Source organism: Lissotriton helveticus, chromosome 11 (genome assembly GCF_964261635.1).
Source record: "Lissotriton helveticus chromosome 11, aLisHel1.1, whole genome shotgun sequence".
Lineage (NCBI taxonomy): Eukaryota > Metazoa > Chordata > Amphibia > Caudata > Salamandridae > Lissotriton > Lissotriton helveticus.
This window is the reverse complement of record NC_136072.1, coordinates 979,047,706-979,066,908: the sequence shown is the minus strand read 5'-3', so window position 1 is coordinate 979,066,908 and position 19,203 is coordinate 979,047,706. Positions and strand designations below refer to the sequence as shown.

Below are 19,203 nucleotides of genomic sequence, written 5' to 3'. Positions count from 1 at the left end.
TTTAGAACAGTATGTTTTATCTAACATTTTCACCTAACTATACCGTCCTTTTAACCTTTGTTTTTTCCTGTGACTATGTGTATATATATATCCACTTGAATAAAACTGCGGATACCAGCATGCTCCCGAATGTTGGTGGTGCACGAAACAGCCACACACGCCTGCACGTACAGCGATCGCAACCTCTCTGTCTGTAAAGATAAGACTGATACTCCAGTTGCGGCGTTCCAAAGGTAATTATGGCTGATGATGCAAACAGATAAAATTCTTTTATAAACATTTTTTAATTAATTAAATCTATAATTAATAATACATGTTGATAAATATTAAATATAAATTGTATTGTATTTTTTTATTAGCATTTTAAAATATGTATACAATAAATGGATATATTTTAATTAATAATATTATTTAATGCATATGTATTTAATGTGCTGTAATTCTTTCTTTTATTTTTTCCAATGTAATACTTATTATTTTGAAGTGTTTTATATTTATATTATACATGTTATTGTTTTTATTAAAGTTCAATAAACTTTAATCATTTTCTGGGTACTGTCCCATAGGAAAATCTCCACAATGGCAAGGATCTCAACTAACAGGTGAAAAGTTAATAGTAGTAGCTTTGCACTCATGAATTCGGTTGTAGGCATGGCCGAACTTGGAACCCAAAGCAGCCCTTGCAATTTTGTCAGACCAGCCCCCTTTGGGGGTTTGGGGGTGCAAGTGTGAAGCCCTCCTTCTTTTGTTACTGGAGGCTGATATTGCAGTGGTGCTGCAAAACTGGCCCCCAGTAACAAAACCGGACACCACCACTGCAAAACCAGCCCCTACCCTCCCGGGGAAACGCCCGATGCCACTGCGGCCAGTTTGGCACTGGTTGTAGAAGGTTCCACTCCCTCATTTGATGGGGTGGATACATGCTTCAATTACTTACCGCTAATTGCGTTACTCTGAGTATATTTTCACCATAATTAATTACAGATTGAGGCGAGGAGGTAATGTCAGTTTACATCTAGGTGTAATTCTTCAGTTGGATATGGTAAAGAGCAAAAACAAATGGAGAGTAACACTTGGGTGTAAGAGTAAATGTACATGTGTATGTTAGTTTTGTGAATCCCCCCTCCCCCTTGTACGTTATTTGTGGGTAGTCAGGGGTCGCAGCTGTGATCTATAGCTTGCTCCTGGCTACTCCTGACACTTCCTTTAAGACCCTTGGCCTCAGAGGAGTAATTTGGGTCACAGCTGCGACCCCTGACTACCCCAAATGACGTCCATGCCCCCCGCCCTAGGTTCCTATAATTTGGAGTTAGAACTTCTAGTTCCACCAGTAGTAAATCAATTTTTTTTGTTAATATACTGCTGTTTTATTTGGAGAAGGGATTAATGGCTCAGTCAAGGGCTGATGAAGTGCATGTTTTTTGAAAAACAGACTATTGAAATCTGCAGATAAAGAATTCTCCATTTGGATGTACTTTAACTCACCCATTCTAAAAATATGTATAAAAGCATTCTTTGTCAGCAACATAACAGACATGAATCCGCTGACTTGCATTCATTTCTGCAGCAGTCCAAGTCAAAAGTCTAGCAAAATCCACTGCCAGGTTTTTGCAGTGATTGCTCGGTTATCGCTCGAGAGAGGAAGTATAGCGACTCGCCTCACAGCTTTTCTGCTGATGGGAATCCAGCCCAGCACAGAAGCAGCAGGCTGTCAGCTGAAGAAGAAAAAAAAACACCGAGCACATAGCAGCAGCACACAAAAGGAAAAGCAACAAAATACCCCAACACAAGCAGCTCTCCTGGGCTCGCCGGACATGAGAAAAAAACAATCGGTTCCTTGGAGAAACAAATAGACTCGGACTACCGAGAGGTGGAATTGAAGGAAGAAAAAACGGATCTCCTGTGCCTGTCTACATTTGCTAGGCACGTGTTTCAGTCAGCTTGCTGGGATGTTCTTTTTTTTCTGGGCTACGACTGAATTTTCTTTATTGGCAATAAAAGATTTTTTTCTTGGAATTATAATTGTCAGCTTTTGATCAAAACGAAGGAGCTACCTTTTCTGTGGCAGGAGATATCTATTTTTTTTACACCAGCTTTCCTCTATATTTTGTGTTTTTTGCTTCTGTGGGATTTTCCCTTCTGTTGGTGGTGACCTACGGAGTCCCGTCAGTCTCAGCCTGCACGCGCACAGCCATCGCATCGCTGCGGAGATAAGAGGGTCTTCAATTTCTTCTCCGTGGAAATCGAGGCTGTCCCTCGCGCGCAGCACATCCTGCCAGCCTCGTCACCAATGCCTTCCTCCCCCTCGCCTCTCGGCCCTCTGGATTTTCAATTCAAACCAAAAATATCACAGACGCCGGAATCCCCTTCTGTGTTTAGGTCTGTGCGTTTTGTGGCATTTCATTCTCAGCTGTTGCGATGAAATCCGCAGTCCTTTGGGGAGTGGCGTCGCGATTCAACAGCCGAGTCCGTGGGAAGCAGGAACACGATGCAAACAGTTGAATATACCTTCCCCAGCTTATAGGAGAAAAACGTCAGCGTGTTTTCAAGTGAACAGGTCACAACCTTTTCCCAGAGACATCCAATAGCAGGCATCAGAATTAAACCTCCTTGCATGCCCTGGAAAAAAGGGCTTTCTCTTCTTGCAGCATAAGGGGGGTAGCAATCATCAGATGAATATTAATGGACCTGGACCTGGCATTTTCTCTTTCCTGTCCATAACACATATTGCGCCTACTTTTGTGGTGAACATGGTTTTATTTCCGAAGCCAGTTTCCCACCTCCTACTTCACACTGTGTGCAGCGCCTGGGTTCCTCGGTCGTGAGCCTGCCTCAGGTGCAGCCTCCTCTGCTAAGCAAAAAACAAGTACATATTTAGGATTTTCTTGCTTTTATTCTAAATTATTGTGGTATGTGCAGCCTGAGCTCAAGGACATGACAAATGAAAACCCTCAGGCATTCTTTACAACACACTGTATGGATTTCTGCCCCTCGCAGTGCTGCTAAACTAGCAATAACACATGGAGATATAACTAGTACAGCATAAGATACACAACAGTTGCAGGCAACCAACAGGACAAGTGAGTAAGGAGTCACTGTGGCATCTCATCCAACCTTCAGTTTATCACCGGCTGTGGTCTCGTATCATTTGAGTACGGACACACAGGTACATTTTATGTGGTGGTGGGTGAGTTACTGCTGTTATTCGTTCTAGTGATGTGACTGGTGGGCACCTTTCTGGGAGAATTAATTCTGCCAGTGCTTTGGAATAGTTTCTTGGCGCTACTGCTGCTTGAATATCCAACATGGCGGACCTGGAGTCAGTGCTGGCTGATGTCAGCTACCTCATGGCAATGGAGAAAAGTAAATCCACACCGGCGGCACGAGCCAGCAAGAAAATCGTCCTGCCTGAGCCCAGGTAAGCAGGAAGCAAATTATAGTCCCACCTACGAAAGTACATTAACTAATATATGGTTTACCTCTTCTGAATCAGTCTATAAATCTGACTGCCCAATGTGGTACACAAAGAACAAATCAATGACATAATTCATGCTACCAACCCGCAACCCAAATGATTTCCATTTCGCATCATTGTACATAGATGTGTTCTAAACCTGTTGTGGATCTAATGGGTCATCCCAATGATATGGGGTTTGGTTTGACCCGAGTACAGCTTCCAACTTGAAAACAGTATTCTGATTAACGTATTGTAAAGATTTTAACTTTTAGAAGGACCATTAAAGAATAAATTTAACTGACTGCTGCTTTGGTGCCAACTTAATCTTTTGTTCTGGCAGTCATATATGGTTTAATGGTCATTACTCAAAGAGAATGACCAAACTTTCCAAAGTCTCTCATTCCTTTGCTAGTTCAGTATACATTTTAGGTCTCGCATACCAGACAGTGCAAGCGGTCTGGTGGCGAAAGACCCATTGTGAGCTTAACAGGATATAACAGTGAGCTTAGAGCCCACCCATTTCTTACTATTGGTTAGCTTTGTTGTCATTCTCATTTGCTTGTTTCTTATTCGATGATTTACCTTCCTCTTCTTGTGTTAGTCCCTCCCCTGTAAGGAGATCCTCTTTACCATCCATTTGATTCACTAATTTGTTTCCTTCCACAGCTCTCTTTTAGGGAAATACTCTTTTTCATTTTGAAAGTGCATTTGTTTTCCAGCTCCCTCCCTTGTGAGCTCTATCCCCAGCCATATAACCATCCACATACCATAGTCCTCTCTCTCTCAATTGAGGCTCACTCTCTCATGTGCTTCTCCCTCAAAATGATCCCACATCGCATTCCCTCGTGCACCAGGCAGGCTGAGTGACAAGGAGGTCACTCCTGGTGGGTCTTCGCTATATCTTTTGTATTTCCATCTTAATGACTTGACCTGACACCAAGCCTGAATAAAGTAACCTAATAATACACCTGGCTCTGGACTTCTATTTACAACAGTCTTCCTGACCCCATGTTCTCTCTTACTCGTGTGCTACTGATGCTTTCTCTTGTGTGTGTCTCCCCTAGCCCACGTTCCATGCTTTTCTCTCCTACATGTGCTTCTCCCTTGCCCCGAGTTGCTCTCTTCCTCATGTGCTGATTTCCCTTTCCCACCAGCCCATTTTTCTTTTACAACACATTATTTGCATTTTGTGTGAAAAAAACAACAAAACATGTTTTTTATTTAGCCTAATTGCTTCTTCTTTTTTGTCAATGTTGTTCAGCATGCTGCACATCGTCGGTACACATCACTGGCAGAGCCAGTAGGTCCGAAAGACAATACCTATTGCCTTTGCCAAAGCTTGTCATTATATCATCTAATCGTATAGCTGCGTGCCAAGTTTTCATATTCTTGTTTTTAGTTTAGACGTCAGATATACATGACCCATTGATATAACCAAAGCTTGACTTACAGGTTTGATAACCTATAATTTTGGTATTGGGCGGTACCTGAATTTGCCCTGCCATGGTGCAATTGAGTGGATATGTACAGATTCGAGTAACAGCGAGTACATACTCCATGGGACTGTCTTGGGTTCGGCTGTCAGCACTCCGGAGCTCTGCGTATATTCATGAGATCTTATCGAACAAGCTTGGCTTGATGTGGGAAGAGAGTATCTGAAGTCAAACTGGGCGTTCCTGTACGACGTGATGCTTGCTCATGGTTCAGTAGGCAGCAATGCCTTTCTTTGCTCCAGAAAGCCAATGTCACCGGCAGCCTTTCTGTATCTGTTTGATCACCTCCAGTGAATTTTACTACTTTTTAGGTATGCAGATTTAAAGACTTTTCGAATAATTGAAATGCCTACCATTGGTGCCATACATTTGGATAGAATTGATTGAAAAACGCAAAAGTCTCACATTTTAAAGTAAACCTGCTCCGTTTGTGACATGCAACTTTGCAGGCTATGTACCGTGCAGCATGCCTTCCTAAGTGTTTCAAGAGGTGCCACGTATGCACACTTCCGGTTTGGGCTACTGCATAGTAGAAATGTGGTATAGAAGCCTAAAGGGCCCTTCAATCCCATTTTACAGAATAAGATGGGATTGAAGGCCTAGGTTCGGTTTGTTATATTGGAACTAGGAAAACACATATTACAACAAACATTGGCAAAGCCAGTAGGTCTAATTTTGGTAAGCGTTAAATGTTTTTATAAGTTCATTTCTTTTTTTCAAATTTATGCAGCAGGGATTAAATGTGTAAATGCAACAAAATCTAAAAATGCCATCTTAAGGTCACGTGGACATATTCGCAAAAATGAGTGAAACAATGACTCGTCACTCCAGCAAAAAAACAATTAAATGATAGTGGAAATGAAAGCAAAGGTTGGCTTGGTCACCCTGTCTCTGAAGCTGACTACTTTTTATGTGGGGTATAACCTTCATCATTGTAGATTTCAGATGTCCTCAGTGATGTAAATGCATAGTCTTAAGCAGTACATCATAGTGGTGGAAGTTATCCTTATGTCGGTTATGTATAACCGGTGAAGGTGTTTTTTGAACTTAAAATAGTAGCTTTATTTATTGCTGGAAGACCGACCTATGTCTCCGCTTTAACCTTTGACTTTTTTCAGTGAATTTCTATTTTTTTTTAACACATGTTAAAGTATCACAACTTTACTTACGTATAGCACTACTTTAAGCTATTTGTTATAATGTAAAGTAATATCTTTATTATGATACGTCTGCAGCCAACTCCCCACAGGCAGCCAAATCCCTCTGTGCATAACCAAATGCTCTGCATGGTGGGGGGTTAGCCGCATTCCATAACTTACAACAACAGAAAGGAAAATCTTAATTCGCATTCCAAACTCAATGCTTCTGACATCCTTCTTGATGTGACAGCTTTAAGTACAAATGTTGTAAATAATCTTACAGATTACATTACATATCATATTCCCCTTGGAGCTGTGAAAGAGACAACTGTAGATGTACTATTGTTTTATTAGTTTGATTATTTATTGTTATTTAATTACATTGTACTTTTAGGTGCCTGTACTTACTGGTATACATATTGTGCAGTCTTAAGGATTACATTTGGTGTGCGAGATATGGTTTACATACTTATTGTTTGCGTCCTTCTCTATGAGCAATTGACTGTGGTGCTTACTATACTCTTTAAGTTTGGTGATTTTCATGTTTTTTGTTTTTAATTCGCAAACATATCTTCACTTTAACTATGATTTCTTAAGTGAGTTGCTTTTTTTTCTTTTAGAACATGTAGTAATGTATTATAACCAAAGCTAACGATAACTTCTCTTTAATCTTTGTCTTTTTCAGTTATTTTCATCTGTTGTTTTGTATCATTTGCCAATAGTTTCTGTACACAAATTGCAGTGGGCGGCATCCCTCCATGGCATCTGGCCTTTGGATGTGTGCAGCGGGTTACAGTACTGAACCAAACCCACAACATTTGGCCAACCTATGACGCAGGACATTGCCTCTAAATGCCAGGGACTGCCAACACCTGATGCATACTCTCAAAGGCCATTGGCAGTGGTGGTTGGCTGCAGGGCGTGGCAAGAGGCCAGGCTCTATGCTCAACCCACCACTGGTGGCCAGCCATATAAGTGGCAGTTGTCTAAGACCAATGCTAAATTCTATTTTTACAGGATTCGCAAATTCTATGCTGGAGCTGCAAATCCCAAGCCCGTAGAAGGCCCTTCGAAGCATTGGGAGGTTCCAGAATTCACTAGCCATGCAAAAAGTGTAAAAACATTTTAAAAATATTTATTTTACATTAGTGCCCTGCAGTTGGGTAGTCTTAACTTGCCCCTTTGCACTTTTTTTTATTTTAGCCAAGGAGATGCTTACTGCACCATGTGGGGTAATGGCTTTCCAACAGAATTGTTGGGTGATGGGCAGCCAGTTAATGAGCATTACATTCACAAATCCACAGCCAAATTCACAAATCCGCAGTGGATGAAGGGAGAAAAAGCATCCTCAGCTATTGATATGTCTTTATTTTTTTAATTGGATTCACAAATCCTTTTTGATCCTTTGTATGCAAAACCTGGTAAATCTATCTATTAAATCTTTCAAGCACACCCAGAAACATTTTTAAACACTAATTTCTCAAAACTACTGAATGGATTTACACCAAACCAAGAGAAGGAACTCCCTGTAAGGAATACCCCGTACCCATCAGACGTTGTTTACAAGTTCATTATATTCTGTGGCACTTGTACAACGGATGGGATCTTCATCATGTTTACAGTGGTATATCCCGTGCACCAAGTTCTATATCAGGCCCCACGTTTGGTGTCATTAGCTTGAGCTGTTTTTTCTTGTTTTGGACAATGAAGAAAGAGTCCCATGGGTTTGACAATGGTAAATGTGAGTTATTGACCGACCCCTCCTTAGATTTGTTTTTGGACCCTGCTTGCAGATCTGCACAAACTTGCCATGCCTAACCCACATTGGATGTACTGTTTTTGTTGTAAAGTTTAGAGTATATCTTTTAGACAGCTCCAAGTTTATTAAGAATACAAACAATGACTTTCCAGTGGAATCTCAGTCTACATAGATTATATATATGTGTGTGTGTGTGTTTATTTATATGTATGTATATATATATATATATATATGTATATGTATATATATATATATATATATATATATTCACTGAAAAAAACATAGGTTTCAGGAGTTATATAGTTAGGAATTAGTTTTTAAAAAACCTTTGAAATTCACTCAAAAAACTATAGGTTTTAGTGGTGTTGTAGTTAGCTGGACATTTTACTCATACAAAACCAATGAAATTGCTCCTATATAGTTAGTTGTACTAACTATATTTCGCGCACCCGCAATCCACTGCTGATGATGTCACATATTAGATCATTCATGACATGGTCAGTGACATCACTGATGACATCTCAAATGACATCACTGATGACATCACTGATGACATCATCCAGTGAATGTGGTTTGCTTCGTTATTTAAATATGCATTATATATATAGCAATTTACATTGAAGAATGAGTGGATATATATAAATAAATATTTGGATGGAGGATTTAGTAGCAGTGTAATTGACTGTTTACTTGACCAATTTATAATGTCTCACTAAATATAGTGGATAGTGACTAAACTGTGTGAATATCTGTATCACTTTGTCAGTTGTTGTGTAAACTGATTCTACAGTTGGTTACTAGCTATGTGAAAGTCTATATTAGTTATTGATTAGTTAACTGAGTATTTGTATGGGAGTGTGAAAGTGTGCGTGGTTTGGTGCGGGGTGTGTGACTGTCCAAAGATGTGTGAATAGTTGATTCAGTAGATATATGAAGTTAAAACTACATGTTCTAACAGTTTGGGTGAGGGAATCTCTTTATGGGTGTGGTGATGAGCAAATATATTTCTCAAAGGTACAGGTCCAACAAACTAGAAAAATAAAAGGCAGTGTATGTGTCAGTTGTTGTATATAAATAAGTATACATAAGACACAATGATTGTGTGAGTGACTGTATGGATAACTGTATACTTGTAATAATGATTTTATAATTCACTAAGTATGACTTACTATCTAAATGAATAGAAGAAGTGGTGTTTGTATAAGTGTTTTGCTAAGTAAATATGTAAGTATGATCCATTGTTTGCATAAGTGAGTAGGATGACTTCATATGTGAATAGGATGCGTGCTGTTGTTTAATGTCGATATAGATGTATAAGTATTTTTGATAGTGTTCTATTGTTCATTGACAGCATGTATGAGTGAATCCATAGGTAAGTGATTAGATGTGTGTATACATCTATGAATCACTGAGTGGATTACTTGTATTGCTGTGACAATGGATTTAAATATGATACTCTGTATTTTACAAACAGTGATGAAAAATTGTAATAGTGTATGAAAAGGCGTATGTGATTGTCACGTGGATGATGTCATCAGTGATGTCATCAGTGATGTCATTTGAGATGTCATCAGTGATGTCACTGACCATGTCATGAATGATCTAATATGTGACATCATCAGCAGTGGATTGCGGGTGCGCGAAATATAGTTAGTACAATTAACTATATAGGAGCAATTTCATTGGTTTTGTATGAGTAAAATGTCTAGCTAACTATAACATCACTAAAACCTATAGTTTTTTGAGTGAATTTCAAAGGTTTTTTAAAAACTAATTCCTAACTATAAAACTCCTGAAACCTATGGTTTTTTCAGTGAATTTCAAAGTTTTTTTTAAATGCTAATTCCTAACTATATAAGGCCTGAGAACCTATGTTTTTTCAGTGAATTTCAAAGGTTTTTTAAATGCTGATTCCTAACTATATAAGGCCTGAAACCTATGGTTTTTTCAGTAAATTTCAAAGGTTTTTTAAATGCTAATTCCTAACTATATAAGACCTGAAACCTATGGTTTTTTCAGTGAATTTCAAAGGTTTTTTAAATGCTAATTCCTAACTATATAAGGCCTGAAACCTATGGTTTTTTCAGTGTTTTAAAAAAAAAAATTGATTGGTTAACTGGCTTATTAAGTGTATCTTAGTGAATACATATATTAGCGAGCAATGTTTAAATATTTAAATATATGCATGAGTGATGTAATATGTGACGTCATCAGCAGTGCATTGCAGACGTGCAAGTTATAGTGAGTCCAACTAACTATAACGTGGGAATTTCAATGGTTTTATGCGCGTAAAATTTCCAGCTAACTATAACTGGTGTGTAACCTATGGTTTTTTCAGTGAATATATATATATATAACATTTCTATGGCAAAATGAAACCCCTCATTTTGTTCCTTTTGAAATTAAATGTATTAAGTGTTACCAATTTATTCCAATCAAGATGACTTCAGGTGTGCCATACTTTTGTCATAAGTAAGACTGTTAGCGTTCCAGTTGTTCTTTAGAACACTCTGGGACATTCTGTCATTGGGCTATAGTTGGGCTACATCTGGCTGATATTTGGGCTAAATTTGGACTCTTTTGTCTCTGGTGGCCATCTTGGGAGACTGCATATCAGAATTTTTTTAACTGAAATATAAGAGGATTTGAGAAGTCACTCAAAATGTGCCCTAATTTTTCTTTCTTCAGCACTAATCATAATTTCTATGGCAAAATGAACCCCCTCATTTTGTTCCTTTGCAAATTAAATGTTTTAAGTGTTAACACTTTATTCCAATCAAGATGACTTCAGGTGTGCCATACTTTTGTCATAAGTAAGACTGTTGCGCTCTAGTTGTTCTTTAGAAGACTCTGGGACATTCTGTCATTGGGCTATAGTTGGGCTACATCTGGCTGATATTTGGGCTACATTTGTTTTTTTTTGTCTCTGGTGGCCATCTTTGGGCTACATTGGGCTACATTGGGCTACATTTGGGCTCTAACATATATATAGCCCAATGTAGCCCAATATATATTTTTTCAAAGTTAATTTTCGTAAAAACCACTGGAGCACATATCTTGAGACATAGCAAAGGCACATCGGGCTACCAGTCCCTACAATTTTGCCAAGTTTGGTGGAAACCGATTCAGCCGTTCGGGCTAAAAGTGAGTCTAACCGCCCTATGGAAATTAACATGGGGAAAACACGTTTTGGGACCCCCCTTTTATCTCAGCCCCCGCTTGACAAATCCTCCCCAAACTTTCAGGGAAGGAGCGGAGCGCCACGAGGCAAAGTTAAGGAAAATTTCAGGAAGATTCCTTAACCGGCGCCAAAATCATTCCCAATAGAATGTTGCGATTTCCCTATGGAAAACAATCCTAACTATATATACCTACTGGCTATCGCCAGTAGGTAATAAAATTTCTATGGCAAAATGAAACCCCTCATTTTGTTCCTTTTCAAATTAAATGTATTAAGTGTTACCACTTTATTCCAATCAAGATGACTTCAGGTATGCCATACTTTTGTCATAAGTAAGACTGTTAGCGTTCTAGTTGTTCTTTAGAACACTCTGGGACATTCTTTCATTGGGCTATAGTTGGGCTACATCTGGCTGATATTTGGACTACATTTGGGCTCTTTTGTCTCTGGTGGCCATCTTGGGAGACTGCATATCAGAATTTTTTTAATGAAATATAAGAGGATTTGAGAAGTCACTCAAAATGTGCCCTAATTTTTCTTTCTTCAGCACTAATCATAATTTCTATGGCAAAATGAACCCCCTCATTTTGTTCCTTTGCAAATTAAATGTTTTAAGTGTTAACACTTTATTCCAATCAAGATGACTTCAGGTGTGCCATACTTTTGTCATAAGTAAGACTGTTAGCGCTCTAGTTGTTCTTTGGAACACTCTGGGACATTCTGTCATTGGGCTATAGTTGGGCTACATCTGGCTGATATTTGGGCTACATTTGTTTTTTTTTGTCTCTGGTGGCCATCTTTGGGCTACATTGGGCTACATTGGGCTACATTTGGGCTCTAACATATATATAGCCCAATGTAGCCCAATATATATTTTTTCAAAGTTAATTTTCGTAAGAACCACTGGAGCACATATCTTGAGACATAGCAAAGGCACATCGGGCTACCAGTGCCTACAATTTTGCCAAGTTTGGTGGAAAACCATTCAGCCGTTCGGGCTAAAAGTGAGTCCTACTGCCCTATGGAAATTAACATGGGGAAAACACGTTTTGGGACCCCCCTTTTATCTCGGCCCCCGCTTGACGAATCCCCCCAAACTTTCAGGGAAGGAGCGGAGCGCCGCGAGGCAAAGTTAAGGAAAATTTCAGGAAGATTCCTCAACCGGCGCCAAAGTTATTCCCAATAGAATGTTGAGATTTCCCTATGGAAAACAATCCTAACTATATATACCTACTGGCTATCGCCAGTAGGTAATATATATATATATATATATATATTCATTGAAAAAACCATAGGTTATAGACCATATATAGTTAGGAATTAGCATTTAAAAAACCTTATTTTACTCACACAAAACCATTGAAATTCCATATATAGTTAGTTGCACTAACTATATATCGCGCACCCGCAATCCACTGCTGATGATGTCACATATTACATCATTCATGACATGGTCAGTGACATCACTGATGACATCACTGATGACATCTCAAATGACATCACTGATGACATCACTGATGACATCTCAAATGACATCACTGATGACATCACTGATGACATCATCCAGTGACTGTGTGTTTCTGTAAAGTTTAAATATGTTTGATATATTGAAGAATGAGTGGATGTATTAGTGTCTGGATGAAGGATTTAGTAGGTGCGTTACTGACTGTATGAGTGAGTGAATAAATGTGTCGTACTAAATGCATGGGTTAGTGACTAAACTGTCTGAATGTGTGCTTCAGTATGTCTGTTGTGATGTAAACTGCTGCATGTGTTGATCATTAGCTATACGAGAGGCTATATGTGTTATTGATTGGTTGCCCAAGTATTTGTATGGGAGATTGAGTTTGTGTGGGGGTGGCTGGGAGGTGTGTGACTCTGTGCATAGATGTGTGAGCAGTTGATTCACTAGGTGTATGAGTTCAAGAGTGCATGTGGAAACAGCTACATGGGCGGTTGACTGTGTGCATGAGTGTATTGATGAGTGAATGGATATCTCAATGCTACATGTCATAGTAAGTACATATGTAAAACACAGTACATGTGAGAGTTGGCATATATAAATAACTGTGCATGAGAGCCACTGAATGTGTGAGTGGCTGTATGGATCATTGTGAACTTGTATCAGGGATTGTATAAGAGAGTAAATATGTGTTAGTATATGTTTGAATAAGTAAGGTGTGTATAACTGTATAGTTGAGGAAATGGAGGTGTGATTGATTCTTTGCGTGACTGACTAGGTGTGTGAGTAACTCCATGGATGAGTGACAGTGTGTGAGTGTCTGTATACACTGAGTGTATCTAAGGTTATATTAGAGTCTGAAGAGGTTTATCGTATTAGCACAAGAATGATGTCAAATGAGATGTCATCAGTGATGTCATTTGAGATGTCATCAGTGATGTCATCAGTGATGTCACTGACCATGTCATGAATGATGTAATATGTGACATCATCAGCAGTGGATTGCGGGTGCGCGATATATAGTTAGTGCAACTAACTATATATGGAATTTCAATGGTTTTGTGTGAGTAAAATAAGGTTTTTTAAATGCTAATTCCTAACTATATATGGTCTATAACCTATGGTTTTTTCAGTGAATTTTCAAGGTTTTTTAAATGCTAATTCCTAACTATATATGGTCTCTAACCTATGGTTTTTTCAGTGAATTTCAATGGTTTTTTAATAGCAAATATCATAAGCTGTCGAATGTCAAGTACGTGGTAAGTAAAAACATTTTCGTGTTTATGCACACTGATCTGCTTTGAATGCTGCCCCCCCCCTCATTTCTATTAGGAGTACTCTCTCTTTGCAGATAGTGAAGGGTAGTTAACGCAGGCCTTTGCCCCCGTTGTAATCCGTCGTGCCTGCTTTTCTCTCCATTTGATTGATTGTTATCCAAGCATTTACTGTTTTAGAATTGGTTCTCTTTGGTTCAATCTCTATTTACAAACAAGCACAGAGTCGCAATACTCTGTTTAGTCTTTGCAGATAGTGAAAAATCGTGTAAAAAAACAAAAGGAATCGAGCAAAATCAGTAGGCCACTAATGGGATCTCTTTTTGACCTCGCTAAAATAGAAACATTAGGAACAACCCCTCATGAGAAATACGAAACTAGTGAGATGAACTGAACTCCACACCATGATGGCTGCAAGACAGCTCGGCTCCGCCACCCACCCCGCCCAAAATAACGATAAACTCTATGCAAATATTACAAATATATACAACACACCAGCAAAGTAACAGGGTAAAACATTTTATTAAATAACTATTTACATAACTATTTTATACTTTTTGTTGCCCGATCCGGCTAGCTCAATCGATCGAGCATGAAACTCATGCACTCTGATAGTTCAAAGTTTTGAGGAGTGCTTGTTAGACTGTCTGAAGCTTATTTGCACCTGCTACAGCTTCACTATTCTCAATGTAAGTGGGGGCTGTTTGAGGACGTGACTGCATTTGAAAACAATGTAATGCGGTGCCTCCCTGAACCGCTTGACGGAGGCCCCCGAGGGATGGTGTGATGGCGCGGACTCGGAGGGGGCGCTTGGCTCCGGCCCCCTCCCCAAGTCGTGTTGCCCTGGTGTGGCCTGAGATCGCCCCCGACATAGGTGGCTGGCTCCCGGGGTCAAGCGAAACTTTTTGCCTTTTGGTGACTCTTCCATTCCGGACCTTGTCCCACAATCCGTTTGACCTGAAGACACGCTGTAGTGAGGCGCCCCTTTACCGTTTCAGTTGCCATTCCGCCCGCTTTTGCTACACTGTGCCTCTTCTGCTATTCAGCTGTTTACCGCCCGCTCTTGCGACTACAGCGTTTCGCTCACCATGTAGTTGAGTTGCTCCCGCTCTTGCGGTGCAGCGATAGGCGGCTGCCACAGGACTCTCAAAATGGCGGCCGGCACTTCAGATTTGGGCGTGGTCCACTAAAATGGCCCTGCGACACCTTGGAACTCGGACGCTTGTCTGCTAGGGCTTGGGCTCCATTCTCGAAAGCGTCCCCTCAGCCTTGAAGATTCTACAAAAGTCTTGGGGGCCCCCGACTCCCGCAGGCTTCTGGTGGGGAGCGGTTGCCATGATTGCTCGTGGAATGGCCACGACGGAGCTACGAGATGGTGGTGCTCTCATGCTGACGCCAGCTTCAGTCTGAAACATCCAGAAACACTGTAGACTACCAATTCGATCAGTTCCGGTAGCGCCCCAACGTGACCCGGTAGAGAAGAACTTGCCCTCCCCTCTTTGACTGATGGTTCTTGTTGCCTGTCCCTTCTGTTGTCATTTAACAGAACTATTTAGCCTGCTGAAAGGGGTTGTGTTCCGACCGCTGGTTGGTGGAGACATTTTGACTATATTCTGGACCTGCGTTGTCGCGTAATGCGTCATATGACGCGCCGCGTTAGCGCATCCGGAAGTGCTCCGGTGCGCGAAGCGCTGCTTCCCGGAAGCGATCCGGGGCGCGGCGCGCATCGCGTAACGTAAGCATAACAGGTCATGTGACTTGTTAATAAAACTTTTCATTGGTTTTCATTTTACTTTTCTTATTCTAATGATGAAAGGCTTGGTCATATGACCTAAAAATTACGCTTTTTATTGCTTTCGAACATTATTTTTTCTTAAACATATATGTTATAATGTTCCAGGCTAATGTACTTTCCCGGAAAATTTACAACTGTCCTGCAAGTAAAATATATTCCTTTTTCGAGAAAAAGGGCGTTTCTTCGTCCCATGACGGAGCCGTTGAGCAAAAGAGGCTCGGCCTGCTGTCTTAGTCGCCGATACGCCTGAATATCAGATTCTTATCGATCACTTTATGTTGCAGGAGTAGAAAACACAACAGCCCTTGACCATTTATCTTTACTGCGTTCCTGCGTATTATACCTTTTACCCTTCATGTAATTGGACTGCTTTATTTCACTTGCCTTTTACTGATTCGAAAACAGTGACTATTATTAAAAACTTTACCAATGTAAATACTACTACCATGTTTTCTTTTAAAAACCTTTATTGTGAAAATGTCAGTATACAAATACGGGCCTATAACCACGTGGGCCGGCCACGGAGCAAACTGTAATCGTATATGATGAGGAGACATTTACACTGTAGAGGAACGTAACGGGCGGGCCATTAGGTTGCAAGAACTAAGGTGTCTAACAGTTGCGGAATCGGTGGACGTACATTTTATAATTAAAATACGACAGGGCCAGTTACAATAAAATTATCTAGATATACATTTGCGGGCAAGTACCATGGGTGACGTTAATTCGAACTTTCAATAGTACAGTAATCAATAACACATCAGAACTTAATATCAATAGGGATGGCGAAATATTCAATCAATTCTCGTCCCCGCCCGCCATGTGCTTCAAAACTGCATACGCATCTCGTGATATCAAGGTTGTGCAACCAGTACACAACAAGGAGTTACGAGTCCCATTTATTCCGGCGCCATTTTGGGCGAGGACGGGCAGGTCCAGGATATAGTCAAAATGTCTCCACCAACCATCGACTATGATGATGTTCATATGCTGTATTTATTAGAGTAACACTCATCTGTCCACATGAAATTAATTTGCCACAATTACCATAACTATATTTTTTTTCGGTTCCTCTGGAGAGTACATCGTGGCAGATGAGGCAGGTAACGTACCGGGCATTTACCTTTTTTGCATGTAGAGGAAAGGAAAAAAAATTCGAGCGTCCGAGTTCTAAGGTGTCCCAGGGCCATTTTAGTGGACCAGGCCCAAATCCAAAGAACAGGCCGCCATTTTGAGAGTCCTGTTGCAGCCGCCTGTCGCTGTAGCAGCAAGAGCGGGCGAAACTCAGCTAGACGGCGCTCCACTGAAGGAACATAGACTTGCTGTGGACCTTCCATCTTTTCAACACACACCAGTGCGGCAACTTGCTAGACACCACCTCGGTGCCATCCGGATCTCGGCGCCCCACTGCAGATGAAGTGCCTCCACATGGAGGGAGAGACTCGTTTGCGCCGCCTCCCCCCCGCTTCTCAGAACTCTCAACTATGACACCACCTCGGTGCCATCCGGATCTTGGCGCCTTGTGCTGGTTCCGGCCTATTCACACATCGGTCCGCTACTGACGCCACCTCACAGGCCAACGGGGCACCCCACGCCGACTTTCGGCGCAGCATTGTAGGATGGCCACACCAGTGCGGCAACTTGCTGGACACCACCTCGGTGCCATCCGGATCTTGGCGCGTTGTGCTGCCTTCGGCCTATTCGCCGCAAGTGCGCACGCAACTCAGCTGCATAGCGAGTGAAACACCAAGGGGCGCCCCACTGCAGCCGAGGAACCTCCATCTTGGGGGCGACGCACAGCATCACATTGCTTTCCAATGCAATCAGATCCTCAAACAGCCCCCACTGACTGACGCGAACTCACAGGCCAACGGGGCGCCCCACGCCGACTTTCGGCGCAGCATTGTAGGATGGCCACACCAGTGCGGCAACTTGCTGCACACCACCTCGGTGCCATCCGGATCTTGGCGCGTTGTGCTGCCTTCGGCCTATTCGCACATCGGTCCGCTACTGACGCTGCCTCACGTGCCAACGGATTTTCTACGCTTTTTATAGCCCTATGCCGCATAACAGGTCATGTGACTTGTTTATAAAACTTTTCATTGGTTCATTTTACTTTTGGTTTCCTAATGATGGAAGGCTTGATCATATGACCTAAAAATAATACTTTTCATTGGATTAAAACATTTAGTTTTCCCAAACGATGAAAGCCCCACCTTGTTTCTGGATGTTTCAGACTGAAGCTGGCGTCAGCATGAAAGCACCACCATCTTGTGGCTCCGTCGTGGTCATTCCGCGAGCAATCATGGCAGCCGCTCCCCACCGGAAGCCTGCAGGAGTCGGGGGGGCCCCAAGACTTTTGTAGAATCTTCAAGGCTGAGGGGACGCTTTCGAGAATGGGGTCCAAGACCTAGCAGACAAGCGTCCGAGTTCCAAGGTGTCCCAGGGCCATTTCAGTGGACCAGGCCCAAAAAGGAAAGAGCCTGCCGCCATTTTGAGAGTCCTGTGGCAGCCGCCTATCGCTGCACCGCAAGAGTGGGCGCAACTCAGCTGAATGGCGGATTTTGGCACAGTGTACCAAAAGCGGGCGGAATGGCAACTGAAACGGTAAAGGGGCGCCCCACTACAGCAGACGAGCCTCCACCTGGGGAGGCCCGTTCACGCCGCCTCACCCCCCCCCCCGGGGCGCCCCACGCCGTTATTCGGAGCAGAATTGTAGGATACCAAAACCAGTGCGTCAACTTACTGGACATCACCTGGGTGCCATCCACATCTCAGCGCGTTCTGCTGCCTTGGGACTATTCGCACAACAGACCGCTACTGACGAGGCCTCCCCCCGCACCCCCCGGGACGCCCCACGCCGTTTTTCGGAGCTGCATTGTAGGATACCAAAAACCAGTGCGGCACCCAGGTAACATCACCTGGGTGCCGTCCAGAACTCAGCACGTTGTGCTGCCTTGGGACTATTCGCACAAAACACAGCTACTGACCATTGTTGCTTCTTTTTTCAAAAAAATGTTTAAATGTATTTACTGTTTTTGTTGCGTTGTATATATTTATAAGTTATTAAAGTTTTATAATCCTACTACTTTGTTGGAGTGCTATATATTTTTAATGTGACACATAATTGTAAAAACTTTGATGTACAAAGAGGCATCCCTAGAATCTTCCGCTTCAGGCTCGGTCCCCTCCACAATCACAATACAGGATGGTTTTCAGATAGTAGGAACGCGTGTGGTGTGACGGATCTCATCGGGTGGGGGCCTTGATCTACTGTAACTCCTTTGAAGAGGGGTGATTCTTTACAGCTGGGGCCATAAACTACATCTGCAGGGCTAGGTGATAGCCTGGGACCGGCCTGGACAATCGGACACATAGGAAGAGGAGTGTCAGAGGGTGCGGTAGTGAATAGGGCGAAAGGGAGGTGTCGAGCGGGCACAGGGTGTGATTCTCAGGGACGAGCAGCGCAGATGGGGGGAGGTTTATTGCCCATGCATAAGACAGAGAGCGGGGGTGACCAGTGCCTGGGGGAGATGCTTGCGAGGGTGGGGAGCCATGCTAAGGATCGACAGCGTGCAGAGAGTGGGTCTGGTCAAGGCATCTAAAATGGCTGCCGTGCACGACAAAAGTGTGGCATTTGAAA

At 41.9% G+C, this 19,203-nt stretch overlaps 1 protein-coding gene across 2 annotated transcripts in view; it reads left to right on the top strand.

Moving 5' to 3' along the window:
• Window positions 1–1,677: 1,677 nt before the first annotated feature.
• GRK3 (G protein-coupled receptor kinase 3) overlaps window positions 1,678–19,203 on the top strand; it is a 1,268,751-nt gene continuing 1,251,225 nt past the window's right edge. For both annotated transcript variants that reach the window (XM_078667331.1, XM_078667330.1), the window contains exon 1: window positions 1,678–3,418. In XM_078667331.1, coding sequence (XP_078523457.1) covers window positions 3,306–3,418 — 113 coding nt within the window. In that variant the 5' untranslated portion in view covers window positions 1,678–3,305. The remainder of the gene's footprint in view (window positions 3,419–19,203) is intronic.